This window comes from Plectropomus leopardus, chromosome 13 (genome assembly GCF_026936395.1).
Source record: "Plectropomus leopardus strain MGB_pleo_1.0 chromosome 13, ASM2693639v1, whole genome shotgun sequence".
Taxonomy (NCBI): domain Eukaryota; kingdom Metazoa; phylum Chordata; class Actinopteri; order Perciformes; family Serranidae; genus Plectropomus; species Plectropomus leopardus.
In genome coordinates this window covers 19,942,849-19,958,492 of record NC_142188.1, presented here as the reverse complement: position 1 = coordinate 19,958,492, position 15,644 = coordinate 19,942,849, and the positions used below count along the sequence as shown (strand labels likewise).

General features: G+C 38.0%; 1 protein-coding gene across 5 annotated transcripts in view; it reads left to right on the top strand.

The window, feature by feature from the left end:
- khdrbs2 (KH domain containing, RNA binding, signal transduction associated 2) overlaps nt 1–15,644 on the top strand; it is an 82,842-nt gene that overhangs the window by 14,766 nt on the left and 52,432 nt on the right. For all 5 annotated transcript variants that reach the window (XR_015778506.1, XR_015778508.1, XR_015778507.1 and 2 more), the window contains exon 2: nt 171–298. Coding sequence is in view for 2 of the 5 variants with exons in the window: in XM_088086778.1 (XP_087942904.1) it covers nt 171–298 (128 nt within the window). In the remaining 3 variants the exon portion in view is untranslated. The remainder of the gene's footprint in view (nt 1–170; nt 299–15,644) is intronic.

The window sequence follows — 15,644 nt, the reverse complement described above, 5'->3', positions numbered from 1 at the left end:
TCAGCAAAATAGTCACTGTGTAACGCAATGCATTGTTAAGTTTCTCCTTATGTGTCCCCAACCTGTTTGTTTGTCACACTGCAGACTTGCAGATGTTGACTGATGTTCATTCAGTTACGTAACAAACTAATTATCTGCCTATCTTTGTTTTTGACTTTGTTTTTCTGCAGAGATTGAAAAGAATGAAGGTGATGAATTGAAAAAAGACGGTGACATGAAGAAATACCTAGATATCATCAGCAATAAAAATATCAAGCTCTCTGAGAGAGTACTCATCCCGATCCAACAGTATCCAAAGGTAAGAGACACAACAGCCAAGTCTTAGTCTGAAAAACAACTCACTGCATATATATAAGGTTCTATTTTTATGCTTCCGCACCGCTGACGTCTAGAGGCATTATGTGTTCAGGTTGTTTGTCTGTCCGTCCCATTTTAGTGAACAGGATATTAAGGTAATTTCTTCACATTTGGCACAAACCTCTCCTTAGACTCAAATAGGAACTGATTCAAATAGGTGGTCAAAGGTCATGGCTAATGTGACCTATTAAAAACATGATTTTGGTCTTAACTCAAGGATTTGCTTATTTTGACAAAATTTCAAACAAATGTCAAACAGGATAAAAGGATGAAGCAGTGACATTTTATATCTACTTTACTGTGACATGTTTTGGAAAATCACTTCTCTGACCATTATTCAACTCTAATACACAGGAACTGATTTTTTTCTTTTTTGTAGTTTTATGTTTCTTTGGAGTCATTTTGAGTCTCTTCCTGATCAGTAAATGTTAATTGGACTAACATGTTGCAGGTAAAGGCCAGGTGGCCCCTGAAACTTTGGGCCCCTGTGCCTGTGCCTGTGCCTGGCAGGCCTGTTCAGTGATTCCCCCGTGGTTGATTTCATAGATCTTCTGTGCCATGAAGTTGGGTCAAACATCCAGGTTTTAACATTTGTCGCTTCTTTGTAGCAACAACCATATTTGAAGCATTGCCTGTAAGGGCTACATATGAGTCTGTACAGACACGGATGTAAATTGCAATTTGACTGATTGGTGGAGGCATACAACCACAAGGTGGTAATTCTAGTTAATTATCTGTGGAAAGAAACTGACCAGAAATGTAAATTTGCAGTATTTATACTGTAAGATAAAATGCATGATGCAAGGGCTACATTTGAAAAACACTGAGTGTGTGAAAATAATGAATCATTAATTTTACTTGTCAATCGGTGGATGGGGCCTTTTATGCTAATCTGGGCACACCTGCTTCACCTCTTTGCACAAATACTGTTGGCACTGAAAATCCCACTGAGCCTCTAACAGGCTAATAGAAAGTCACCAGGCAATGTCTGCTTATTTTCATGTAGTCATCAAAAATACAAAGTTTTTAGTGCACTAAAGCACTCAAGGGTACAGTGAAGAACAATGACCATAAATCACTGTGTGACACAGCACGCCTTATTCTGACTTATGAAATGTCAGTCGTGACAAAGTTTGAGACGTAACCTAATGAGGCTGCTCCATCAGGCAGCTAAGCAACGACGCGCAGCTGCTTGTGGAGAACCAAAAGGCTTTACTGCCACTGTAATCAGGGAAACCTGCTCCACTGAGCTTGCATTCACACATTCTTGGAACAGGCAGCTAAGAATAATGGCATCAGTGTAGCAATATAGATTGCAACAGAACATATTTCGATATAGTGTATTGATTATTTGTCCCGCTCTGCAAGTACAGTATATACTGCACTCATTTTAGTAACTGTAGGTAGACAGACAGATCACTTGGGAGTAGTTTTTTCTATGCTTTACTGTCTCTATCATTTCTTTTCCTTTAAATGCATGTGTTCAGCTGTGATGCAATGTTGCAAAATATTTTTAAACCAAACCATTTAAAGCTTTGATATAAATGATGATATGTCAGAGTAGTTAAGCGATGGTTTCAATTACATGGTAGCCCTAATTAGAATAACCATAGATGATGATACAGGATACTTGGCATCCACTAGCTTATTAAACGATAAACTATTAGTTTAAAGGTTCCATAAACAAAACTGCAACTCGTGTGTTGTTACGTTGAGTCCCTGGCTGCAGTGTTTTACTGTGCTTCTTGTTTTGGATGATGCAAACGCTTTAAAACTTCTGTCTGCTTGATTTTTGGTGTGACCTTGCGAGCAGGCCCCATTACACAAAACCTGGCTGCTCTTTGATGTCAGTTTGCAACAATATAACTAAAATCTCAAACACATATGGCCAACCTCTGTGACACTTCTTGTCTAGAGGCACTCATTTGAAATGAATCATTTTTGGTCACTTTTCCTCTTGTTGTCGCTGCAGGTTTTGAGTGCTCAGTAAAGGAGTTTTAGGGAAGAGATCCTCAACAAAACACTGTCAGTGTCCATTTTTCAGTCTTTGTCATGAAAGTCAAGCTCCTTTCTGTGTTAAGTCTTGCCCCCAGCATTGTTACATGATCTCATTTCAGCTAATTCATTTCAGTCGTGATGTTTTAAATGTAGTTTACCAATTTTGGCTGTCTCATTAGAGACGGACTAGAAAAAAGAGGATGTCAGGACGGCAGAGCAACATTTAGCTGTGCCTCAGGAGCACAGGCGGTGTGCTTTAGTCCGGTGAGCCCCTCAGGACACTCCATAGAAATCAATTTGCTGTTTCCTCCTCAGGATCAGTGTTGAGAAAGTAATTAAGCTGTGCTCAGGAACTCCTCACTCTATTAAATAGATTTTGAATCCATAAAAAATGCCAATTGAGATAGTTTCTTGGGAAAAGAATACCCACAATGACTCAGGGATATCTTTCTGTCCTTGCGTTTCTGCCTCATTAAGTGCATTTTCTGCCCAAACATTAAAACATTTTTCATTTAACAGTACTCTCCAACTGCAAAGATTGAATTTTCCTTGAACTGTTACATTGTATGTAAGTACAGTCAACTCAGTCGCCAGAATAAATGTTGTCATTGTACAGTTCTGCAAGCCACAGACATAACATTTATACATTATTATGTAAGGGATATTTTGAAACCTTATGTTTCTTTACATTTAAAATGCAGCCATTGTCTGGAAAATGTTTATTAAAAAAATGGAGACACAATCAGTGCTGAAACTGCTGCCTATGTCTCACTAAACAAGACTAGGTTAAAACCTAGTATAAGGCTGGACCGTGTACAGTGGTTCCCAAACTTTTTCCTTCAGGCACTTTACTATCACTGAGTAAACTGAAGATCTATGTTAGGGACATTTTATATTAAATTAAGAGAAAATAAAGCAATGTGCCTGTGGCCCCAGACCCCCAAATCTCTACATCTGCCCCTGGTAATAATAACAAGAGCTCAGTGCCAGCTGCTGGATTAGACACGGAGCAATGCGCTTTGGTGTTTCTAAATAATGCCATCCAAAGTCTGACTAAACCTGAAACTAAAACAAAGTAGTATTTAGAAGTCTAAAGAAATCACTTTCCAGCGCTGAATATTTGTCTGTTGGTTCATTCAATCCCTGCTGGAAATGCAGCCAATGCTCACAAAAAATGAATGACTGACTGAATGAATGACTAAACAAATAAATAATAATTTAGTAGCACAATCACCACTGGAAATGACGATGATTTGTTGCTAAAAAACAACCTTTGTTATTGTTTATTGGTCTTGAACAGTGGTCTACAGCTTGACAGCCATCTTACCCAAGTGACAAAATCAGGTCGTATTCATGTAATCAGAGCTACATCACTTTAGAAACATTGATATGACATGTATGAAACTAACAAAAGTAACAAATCTGTGGTTTGCAGAAACATAAAATGCCAACATTTTCTCTAGGGACTAGGCTGATGGGGCTCATGCTGTCAGGGTTTAGGTTAGGATAGATATGAAGCAGTATATATGCACATACACAGTGCCTGTACTGTAGGCATCCAGAAGTTCAAGAAACTTAAACGGCTTCTCTTGCAAATAGTCGATTCTATGGATCCATTTTCCTCTAAGAGACTAAAATTATGAGTAAAAGGAAATAATTGCAGAGCCCAAGTACCCATTTTCTATCCTACCTGCTGGTTTGTGTCACTCACCTGGTGTCCTTGTGTGAGTCAGCTCCCGATTAGATAGTTAATGAAAACCAGTGGAGCTTGGAGTAAAGAAAAACAAAAAACTGACAACCTCGGAGCTAGATAATGGAAATATACAAAAATGTATCGTGGAACAATGTACTTGTGGCCATAAAAACAAAATACACTACTATACCAATCCTGGTTCTGTGTAATGAACATAATTGTGCCAGCTCTGCAAAGTAAGCAAAGCAGTGCAGTCCAGAGGGACAGAGCAGTTGTCCAACAACAACTTTTGTGACCTAATTGCACAGTCAGCACCCCACAAGACACTGCAGTGTCACTAACTTAAACATCTTGGTAACACTGCACTTTCAGTTAATGGTAATTAGCCACATGAAGCAACTCTTTGATCGAGTGCACAGCCCGAAAAGAGGATACGAAAAAAAAGCGCTGAGCTTTGAATGATGAGTGAGATGGAGCTAACAGCAAATACCTCACAAGGTTCAAAACAGTTATTTGACACAATATTATTTCTCTGGACGAAAATATAACGGCATATTCAGAATTTTTGTAGGAATGCATGCTAAAATATTTATAACACCTGCAAAAAGGGGTTTAATAGCTGCATGGCAGATCAGAGAACACGGGTTACTTGTTCTATCAGTTTTCTGTAACACTTAAAAAAAACATTTGCTTTAGGCTAGAGCAGAGATGAACAATAATAATGGACTTTTATGAAAAATGTTTGTACATTGCAGCTACACAGATATGAATTCACTGACCAATATATTTGACTTTTCACTCTGACAACATCTGTCCCCACTGAGAGGCACAAATACCTCACTTTGACTTACAGCTATTTTCTCCTGTCGACTATTCAATAGTCCAGTCTTACTTTCTGTCACTGGTAGCAGAGTATAAATGTCATAAATCTGTCCTTTCACGTTTCAGCAGCCTTAACAGTGCCCATTCGTGCTTGCAGCTGCCATATTGCTGCAACGTAATTAAATGTAATAAGTAATTAAATCCCACTGTAATTAAATAATTACTTGTGAGAATTCTTCTGCATGGTTTCAGATTTGACAACGTGACACACAGAAGATTAATGTTGTGCAGTGAAATTACTGATGAAATCATTCTTTATGGTACACTGACAGACACATACAGTCTGCTGTCAGGATATGTCACACCAAGAAAAGCACAGGTGTTGTTAATAACATAAGTGATGGCTGCATTTGATTGGTCAGTTACAGGGCTCTGGTACTGTGCATGCTGGTTTACTGACACACCTTCATATAAAGCCTCGTCAATGTTATTAGTTCCACGTCTGCTTCTTCTGTTACGACAAGACAAAGGGTCTGCTGACATTCAGCTCCAGGCCAATAGATATCCAGTTAATGTTAATCAATTTTGTTACAATGTCACAAAGTAAAGGACTAAAACTTTGTCAAGCTCTGAGTCCGAAAAAGAGAAAAAAACTTCTATAACATCACGCAATATGTGTGTGGATACAGAGCCACTAGACATTTAAAATATAAATGCAGTTTATTCAAATATAACTATAATTTGGCATCATCAGTACAAGGACATTGAGTTAATGCCAACATGGCATATTGTAAGAATATTACATTTTGTTTTACTTATTTAGAAGGGACAGTGCACACATTTATTACACCAAAAACTCAATGTCATTTATGCTGACCTGGCAAGGCTGCCAGCAACACGCAGTTCGATGCACTAAAAGCTTAAGGAGTAGTAACAGACAGTTTAGGTGTGTGAAACATCGTTTATAATACAGTAGGCATAAGAAAATATGTTACTTCTTGTAGCTGACGTAAAATCTATATGAACTGTGGCAACAAACCACAAAACACTCAATATTTACATGCAAAATTAACAAATCATAAATAGTTATAATATTAAAATATATAAGAGTACAATTTATTATAATATATAGATGGTGGAGCCTTCTCATAATGTAAAGCCATCGTTATAAAAATATGATAGGATTAATGTTTTTCTATTTTAATTTCTCACAAAATCATCCTCCAGTCAACTACAAGGCGTCTGTGAACCAATAATAGATTGTACATGTCACACTACCTTCCTTTAGGGAGGTTAGGTTTTTGTTTTCTGGCAATCATTACTGTAGGTGTTCCCCATCTGTTGAAACAGGTGATATATTTAAAACGTGTAAAAAAAAAAAAAAAAAAAAATCTCTCGCTGAATAATAAATTCACTTTCAGCTGTCGGCATCTGAAATTCATTGTTAGCTATTAGCTTGAGTGCTTATCAGTGGTGTAATGTAGTCAACGGTCCCCAGTGCACACTATTATAATGGTGCAAGAATGACACGCCATGAACTGAAAACAGTGCAAGTCACCAGTTATTACACTTAAACTAGCTACCATATAATCTTCTCATCATGTGATCATATCAAGATGGCGCTGCGTAAGGGGCATCCTGTTACAGCAGCTCCCTCTCACTTTTGAGCTTTTTCCCTCTTTTAGTACTTTCCAGGTGTTTTCAATATTTTGTTTTTGTGTGTGTCTGTCCATTAAGTATCTCACAAGTGCAGTTATCTCCATGTGCAATTGGTGTACATATTCTCTTATATATATTTTTTTTCTAGACCATTTTTGTTGGCGCATTGTAATTTTTATTTTATTTCATGTAATTGTTTTTGCACCTTGTTTTTTTAATCGTACTTGGCAGCTTGTTTTTTTTATTATATAACATTTTAATATTTTTATACTTGTAATTATTTTTTTTACTATTTAATTGTTCTTTCGCTGCTTATACTGTACCTCATAGCTGCTGTAACATTGTGAATTTCTACACTGTGGGACTAATAAAGGATTATCTTTTCTTATCTTATCAATTAGAAACTTGAAACATGATGATGCAAACACACAGGTTACCTAAAAATCATCATTGCACATATGACAGCTTATTCTCATACAGTGGGTTGTATGATGTCCTAAAAAAGCCTGTATACGTATGTACATGACGCAAATACCAAAGAGAAAAAAATGAATTATTCATGTCACTGATTTTTTTTTTAAGTTCATAATAGCTTATAAGCATATAGTTTCTAACATGTTTTGTTACAGATACTGACCATTTTGCAAAACAAAGAAAAGATAACCGTGATGGATGTTGGTTTGCCTTTTCAGTGGTGCATATAGCAAATGGCACCATGACTGACATTAAATATATTGTGAGTTTTTCTCTGCAACCTGGCAATTTATTGGCAATCTGAATTATTGGCACGCATCTGTTTTCTGCTCAACATATTGTTGGAGGGCCCACTTTCTCCCCCCCTCACCCAACGGGACACAGTGCAACAGCGGCCTACAGTGTTTACACCCCTGGTGCTGACGAGGGAACATAAAGCTATGTACTACTTAACTCAACCGGATTTCAAAAGTTATATTTTGTGTTTTTACAGTGTGTTATGCAATGTATTAGCCATTACTATCAGTTGGAAATTCATTTGGCAAAGCTGCAGTGGCTACACCACCAGTCTATGAGGATAAAACCTGGAGGGATGATGTATCTTGTTACAGAGCGGCCCCTGTTGTACGCCTCATCCACAGGGGACGACTTGTGTGTTTTGCGCACCGCTCTCTGTGAAATCTACATTAGGTTTGTTGTCGTTTTATAGCCTGTCAAGATAAAGAAAGTTGGCCTTGGCGCTTTGCTCCAGTGACCTTACCATCACTTTCTTTAATCTCCTCAGAAAAAAAAGGATGAAACCTTGAGAACAGGGCTGATCTCCGTTAACGGGAGAAGAGTAGGTACATCTGTACCTGTCCTGTTTTGACATCTTAACAAATGATACACTCACAGCGGGTTTTTGGAAGCCTCCAAAATGTATGCTGAGATCACTATTTACTCTGCAAAAACTATGATTAAGCAGCATAGTCATTTTCATTATCGCTTAACTAGAATTTATCCTCTGCTGTTTAATGAGACAGCTTGATTAGCATCTCATAACCTTGGGGCATGAAATGGATTTTCAATGGCTGATACTGTCTGCTTGTCTGAGTCCAGTGCTGGGACTTCTCTGAATGTGTGTGTGTGTGTGTGTGTGTGTGTGTCTGTATGAGAATGTAAAATGATTTCTGCCCTTTTAATTAGAAGCTCTTTGATTTGGTTAGAAACAAAATGGACATAACCTGCTCTTGTCACATTTAAACACGCTTGTTTCTAGAGAATAACTTCAGTCAGGTATTTGCTTTAAGTAGCCAGTCTGCAGGTATATACAACACACAGCCAGCAACACATTAAATTGTATTTTGTCCTTGCAGATGCCACAATTTTGAGCTTATCAGTCTTGGGTTATTGTGACCTTTAAATAGTGCAGCAGCTGTGCTCTACCCAAAGAGGAATTCCATTTTTGTCCGCCCAGAGATGTCAGTGTCCCAAAGAAAGGCCTATCATGTGGAAAAGGTGTTTTGCTTAGATAAGTGCTGAATACAGTAGAGGCAGTACAGAGTGTGAATTAAAATTAAGCACGATAGCATCACGGCTCCACTCCGGGATTCCACTGAGTCAGTGTTTGTGTGATGACTTTGTCTGCCACAATGCTGCTCATGAGATATAATAACGATTAAAATCCCTCCCCATGTTAAAAAATGCCCCACATATAGAGTGGCCCAGCTCCATACCAAATAATCATTCTTATATGGTTTTAAGTTCATGGTGTGTCATTCTGGAAATGTGACAAAATCTATTTAAATGTCAGCATGCGGCATATTTTCGATTGATTTTTAAGTGTGCTGCTGATTGACACTATTGTGCCACAATGCAATTTTTAACACAATTGGAGGAGCTGCTCACAGCTGGAGAAAATTAAAGCAAATTGTAGCTCTTGGTGAGCCAGCTACAGGAAGACCTGGAGAAAATAAAAATAGGGAAGGAATAAATGTTCTGAAAAGCATTTTGCCTCCTCATTTAAGCTGCTCTAATTAATAACAATGGATCAAATGACTGCATGTAATGTTTTTCATTTGTAATGATGAACCACAGAGAGTTATTACCCTACTCTGCAGTGTTTTTACCTCATTGTTTTGGTTTTACGTCCCACAGCTGTACTTTTTTGGTTTACTCTCATGGCCCTCATCAACCTCATTTGTAGCTGCTATGTGCCCACCCCGCTCTTAGAAATTAAGTTTATATATTATTAAACTGTTTTTATAATAGCATTGTAGTGACAAATTAAGTTCCCAGACATTTCCAATAGAATAGGGCCTTTATTGTCATTGCACGAGAAGTACAATGAAAATAAAAGTGCTACATCTGAACACCGCAAATCTTTAAAAACAGACAAATCACATAACATAATGGATTTGTGTTAAATGTTAATAATGTATTGAAAGACTGCCTATTTTGTCAAAAAACAAATGAAATATGGTGTCGGTTTACACTTTAGTGATATGTTTAGGATCACCATTTTGTGACTTTCCAGGCACGTTTTATTAGCAGCTATTTCTCATCATTTTATTGAAAAATGGAATTTGCTCGGCATTGCGTCTCCCTCAAAAACGTATTTGCTGTTTGAAATACGTTGTTTATAAATGTTATTTCCAGGAGACTGGGCTGTATGTGCCTAGCACCAAAGAGGAGACATAGTTATAGACTAGCTGGTGAGCACAGTGAAGCAATTAGCAGCTAATGAGCCAGTTATCTCTCTTAGGGATTGGCGGAGACCAAACAAAAGCAAAAAAGAGTCAATATTTGAGTTATATCATCAGATAGTTGCAAACATCACTCCAAATTCATACAAATGTTGTTTAGTGTCTGCTAAGTTGGCCATAACAACCTTTTAATACGCTATGGTGGGGTTGGGCTAAATTATGGTTTAAATTGTGCAACAGTAGAAATGTATCTGCACCAGAATAAATTTGGCAAAACCATTTAAACCACAGAAGATTTTTGGAGTGGGCTATGTATGTAAATTTAGGGCTGGATTCTTGTGTGATCTCATGATTCTCAGGTGATCATGTTAACTCTTTATTGCATGATCTCATGAGTCCAGCCGCCTCTCAAGCTAACATGATTTGAGCAGACATGGAGGAGAGTGAAGTTGCATTTACATAAAACCTGTGACTGTTGAAATAATTGTTCTCAGGAACCTTAAAGGGTTTAAAAGCATTTTAATTAAGTCATAACTCAAGTGCTGTCTCATGTGTGGTAGTCTTTTTTTTTGCTTGTATGGAAGTTCCAGGTAAAAAAAAAGAAAATAATGAATGTAATCAGGTTATCTATGGTTACTTTAAACCATTTCTTAATTTAATTCACTGAACAATTACTGTTTAATGATATATACTGTTAACATGATGTAAAATTGCATATACTGTGGCAGAAGATTTGGCCATATCACCCACCCCTATGTCAATGTTGCTGTTTTTTTTTTTACAGCTTGTTTCTCTGCCCCAAATTTGCCATCCCTAAATCAACTAATGTTGCTTTAGATTTCCAAATGGTAGTTTTTTCATGGCATTTATAAAAAGTACATTAATTTCCTGTATATCAACTGCCAAACATGAAACTGAGTACAAACTGTATATCATCTATATTTCACAGTATTATATAAAGAGTGAAATTTAGGTGTGGTAATGTTGACTATATTCTTGTCTTTGATTGCATTTTGAGCAGGATTTGAAAGACTCTGCCTCTCCATTTGTTATAAAAGCGGAAGGGTTTCAATTGAAAAATTGTTTGTTTGTCATTTAAAGGCCATTGCTTGTTAGAGATTCACAAAAGAAAAGATTGCATGAATTGATTTTTCTTTGCTCAAACAGGAAGGCTGTGAAGCTGCTGCTCTGACAGCAAAACACAGCTTGTCTGGAACAGTTTCATGGTCTTAAACAGCTTTTGTAGCGTCGCGTCACTTTGGCATTGCTGGCTGCTCGTCTGTATTGATCTTGGCTCAAGTTGTTTGTCACCTGTTAAAATATACAGGGATCATGATATTTGTTGTGTTTCTCTCTCTCTCAATCTGTGTGTGTGTGTGTGTCTGGGGGCCATCTGTGCGACAGTTCATATTAATGAGAACTGTTACATTTTTATCAGAACATTCTGCTCCTGTTAGTTGTGATGAAGATGCTGAAGCAGAAAGAAGAAGATCGAGGTCAATTTGCCACCTTGTGCAAATGAACATAATTATTATGATTTTAAAAAATAGTTTTATTCTGTCACTCTTCTCATTTTTCAGTGAAATGCATTAAAAATTTGAATATTTTGTTTTATTAATGTTGTGACCACAGACAACATCCTCATACCTTAATATCTGATAGCACTGACCCAGGTGAAGAGTAAATCTCCTCCCAACAAACAACCACTCATCTGCTTCCTTTAATGTCTGCGGAGCTGATAGAACACACTCCTCTGACATGCTCACAGCTCAGTCATCCATAGCTGTCATTAAAGCATAAACCTCTACCTGAGGCTTTAATCCTCCTATCAGACAGGACCTGGACTTCCCCAATAGCACAGCTCACTAACCCGGCAGTAAGTGCCTCAGGACATCTGCAAATCTTGCCTGGCCCCAGTGCACTGCATTAAAGGGCGGCCACCGTGCACATTTTCCAACTTAAAAGCCAGAAAGGTTTTTGTGATATTAACTCTGCAGCCCTTTGACAAGTTGCAAAATTTTCTATATTTTCACACCTTTCATGGAACTGACCTTATACTAATGCACTGAAACGCGGGCAAGCCTGGTGCATAAAATCATCCAGTAGTTACTTTGATTATTATAGTGCTTTCTTTGTACTTCAGCTTTTCTCGTCTTATGACTTTTATTACTTGAAGCCTTACAGAATCATGGTCATAAGAGTGTAAAATATTTACAAGTATCATTATTTTGAATGGATGGAGAAATATTCTTGTGTGCAGCTCTGATGCCCAGCTGGGATGTTGGACTGTGTGTTCATGGAAATCCTGGGTCTAGTAGGGCAGAGCAGCGACGTGGCATGAAATAAAGATAAAATGCTACAGCCTGCAGCAGAAATAGTGTTTCTTTCATCAAATAAATAAATCCTCTTATAGACAACAGGGATTATATTGTTTTTCATAATGTATGATAAGCCACATGTGGTCAGACTTCACTCACCAGAGTCCATATGAATATTAACAACTTTATGCTCGGGGATTTTATGGTGCATTACAGGTACAAAACTGTTTCAAAAAGATTAGTTGGTGCTTCTTCTTTTTCTACCATTAAGCCTTTGAAGAGGGCTCATACCACATATAGTATCGAGCTTGGGAAAGGACCAACATTTTGTAAGTTGCATTATTTGTCAAAAGACAAATCTAGGCTCCGTGGGATCACCTGAGTGGGTATAAGTCTGGTTTCTTATTTGAGAATAACCACAATAAAAAAGTGTGAACTATAAAATAAGAGACTTGTACCAGAAACCTCAAACAATTTACCTCTATTCATTTTAACTAGATGTACCTTACAGTTTACATCCATGTCTGTCATGGTTACTTAAAACACATCTTCCCCCTGGGAGCACAGAAGATCAGCACAGTTTCAAGGAGGGCACCCAAGGTTCCTGAGTTATGGCCAAATACATGTTTGTGGGGTCACCATGACCTTGACCTTTGACCTTCGCCCACCAGCTTCTAATCAGTTCAGTAGTTCAGTACATTCTTGAGTCCAAGTGGACATTTGTGTCAAATTTGAAGAAATTCCCTCAAGGTGTTCTTGAGATTTCGCTTTCACAAGAATGCAAGGTCACCATGACCTTATCCTTTGACCACCAAAATCTAATCAGTTTATCCTTGAGTCCACTCGTACACTCTCAAATTTTAAGAAATTCCCTCAAGGTTTTCTTAAACTATTGCATTCACATGCACAGGGACCTTGACCTCTGACCTATGACCACCAAAATCTAATCAGTTCATCTTTAAGACTAAGTGAATATTTATGTTAAATTTGAAGAAATTCCCTGAAGGTGCTTTTGAGATAATGTGTTCACATGAATGGGCCAGACAGACAGACAGAGTTGATCACTGGACTTTATGGCTGTAATCAACTAAAGAAAAACTTGGTAAGCTGAGATTCTACCTTCTGTCAACTCATCAGCTGGTTGATGGTGGTCCATGCTACCTGGTAGCGTTTAGTTGCAACCATAGCATTTCTCTTTTTTCCAATCACAGAACTCAACATGAACACTTGTCCAGGATAAGTTAACTCTGTGTTCAGGCAGGTCGAATGCCTAAAGGGAAAAATAAATGTGATCTTCAATGTAATACTATTTGAAAATTAACTGCACACTGTAACGCTTTTCCATCTGAGCTGTATGTGCAAGTCTGGCTCACCACAAAGCGCTGAACAGAACTGATGAGAAAAATCTGACATATTAGACACTATATTCTGCGGTTGACGTTGGCGGATGTGACATACAACATAATATTACTAATGTTAAATATTCCTGCAACGCTGCATGCAAGAGAGAGACTAACTAGTTTTAGCTCAGGAGCTAATGTTAGCCATCCTGCCACTCAAATAAGGGCCCTGGTGTGTTTGTATCCCTTTCAGAAGCTTTGTAATCCAGCCTTGAACTGCGGTGTCTTTTTGAAGACTTAGTAAAACAAATCCCAATTGATGAATCTTACACTGAATGTCTTATGTGATTATTTATCCGGCTTCCAATTAAAATTTAGAGTTGAAAAATATTTATGTTTTGGTAAAATGCTGCACTCATCACCCGTCCAATTACAGTGGAGAACAGGTGTGACAAACAGCAAAGACCAACTGTCACAGAGGACATCTACAAGTGCTTAACAACAACAACAACAACAACTGTTTTTCAGCTGGCACACGGCCTAATAAAAGTAACAGCAGCGACTGTCTGACCAATGGGATTTTGGTCGGAGAAGAGAGTAACGATCAAAGAATCGACCGACCGACCACAAGTTTACAGCCCTACTGAACTGATCTCATGAATGAAGCCAGACACCAGCGTAACCACATAAAAGCAGGAGAATACATATGGATTACATCCAACAAAGCAGAACTTACTTGGACTGTGTAAGAGGTGCACTCTGTTTCAAGTACTCAAAGAACTTCCTGTCTGCAGTGGCTTTGAGAGCTCAGTGTACCGCACCTGAAAAGAGAACTCCACCAATTTAGCATTGCACTCCTATAACACTGTGCCACAGTTGCCTCTCAGGAAAAAGGCTTTGGGTTTGAACCTGCTGGCTGGCTGGAGCCTTTTTGTGTGGAGTCTGCATTTTCTCCCTGTGGCTGCGTTGCGTTTCTCTGTGTGCTCTGGTTTTCTCCCACAGTCCAAAGATGCATGCAAATTAGGTTAATTGGCGACTCTGAATTGCCTGTAGGTGTGAGCGTGAAAGGGTTTGTGTACACACTGGCTGGTATTTTATAAGCAGTATTTCTGTATTTGGTTATGGGGTTTTTTTGTATCTAGTTGCTTTTGCTGCATTTGGTCTGTGTTTCATCACACTGCATACGTGTTGTCAAATTGGTGAATGTGTTTCTCAGTTTGCTTACATTTTGTCTATATGTCTGTTATCTTAAAGAAATACAAAAGATCATTTGTATATAAATTACTCACGCCATTTAACATGGAATTCCTGAAGAAAAGAAAACCCAAAAGCGGAGAAAATTCTTGATGAATTGAAGTCACAAAAAAGTATAACAAAACATTGACTTAACTTGACAAACAAACTCTCACGCAACTCGTTTAATCCAGTGTAATTTATCCAGTCGTATGTTCAATATTTCCCAAACACAGGACACATGATTAAAACTTAAAAAGTAAAAAACTCTTCTGCATAAACAATCTCATGCATGAGTGGCGCGCCTGATGCGTACAATTGATAATGCATGAAAACTGCACATATTTTTGAAGTACTGAGCATACAACTCTATAAATGAGACTTGGATTAAACTGCATTAGTTTTGTGAGAGTTTGTAAAAGATGTTTTGATGTAATGTGGCTGTTGTTAAACATGGACCCCTTTTACTTTAATTCATCAAGAATTTTCTCCATTTTTTGGTTCTTTGTTCACTGTGGAGGCATGAATGAATTCAATGTAACACAGGCTGAATAATCGATATGCCAATAATCACTTTGTTGGTGAAGTATTCCTTTTAGATGCAGTGCATTGAGTTCTCAAGGCCACCATACCTGTCAGTTTTTATGGGGGATTTTGAAAAAAAAAAGCGCTGTAATCTTGATGAAAAAGCTCAGGCCTCAGTCACTGAGGCTCAGCTGCATTAGTTTACAGGTTTACACATTCACATTAGTGTGACGTGACTCAACCTTCACCTCCTGATTTAAACCCTGTGGACTTTTACGCACAGATCTTTATAAAAAATGACTTTTCAGAGAAATTACACTTTATGAAGTACAAATAAGTCGATCGCTGCACCCATTTGATCACTATTTCCTCAACGTCTGAAGCATTTTTGTGCGCAATTGTTGTATTCTTGACACCCTTCTGTCTTATATCTGCATAGTTATCAGTGTTGAGACTGCAGGGGGCACATTGCATCATTTCAAACCTCATTTAACACCAAACTGTGCCCCTTTCTAAAGCCCAAATTGCTCGCCATGGAGCT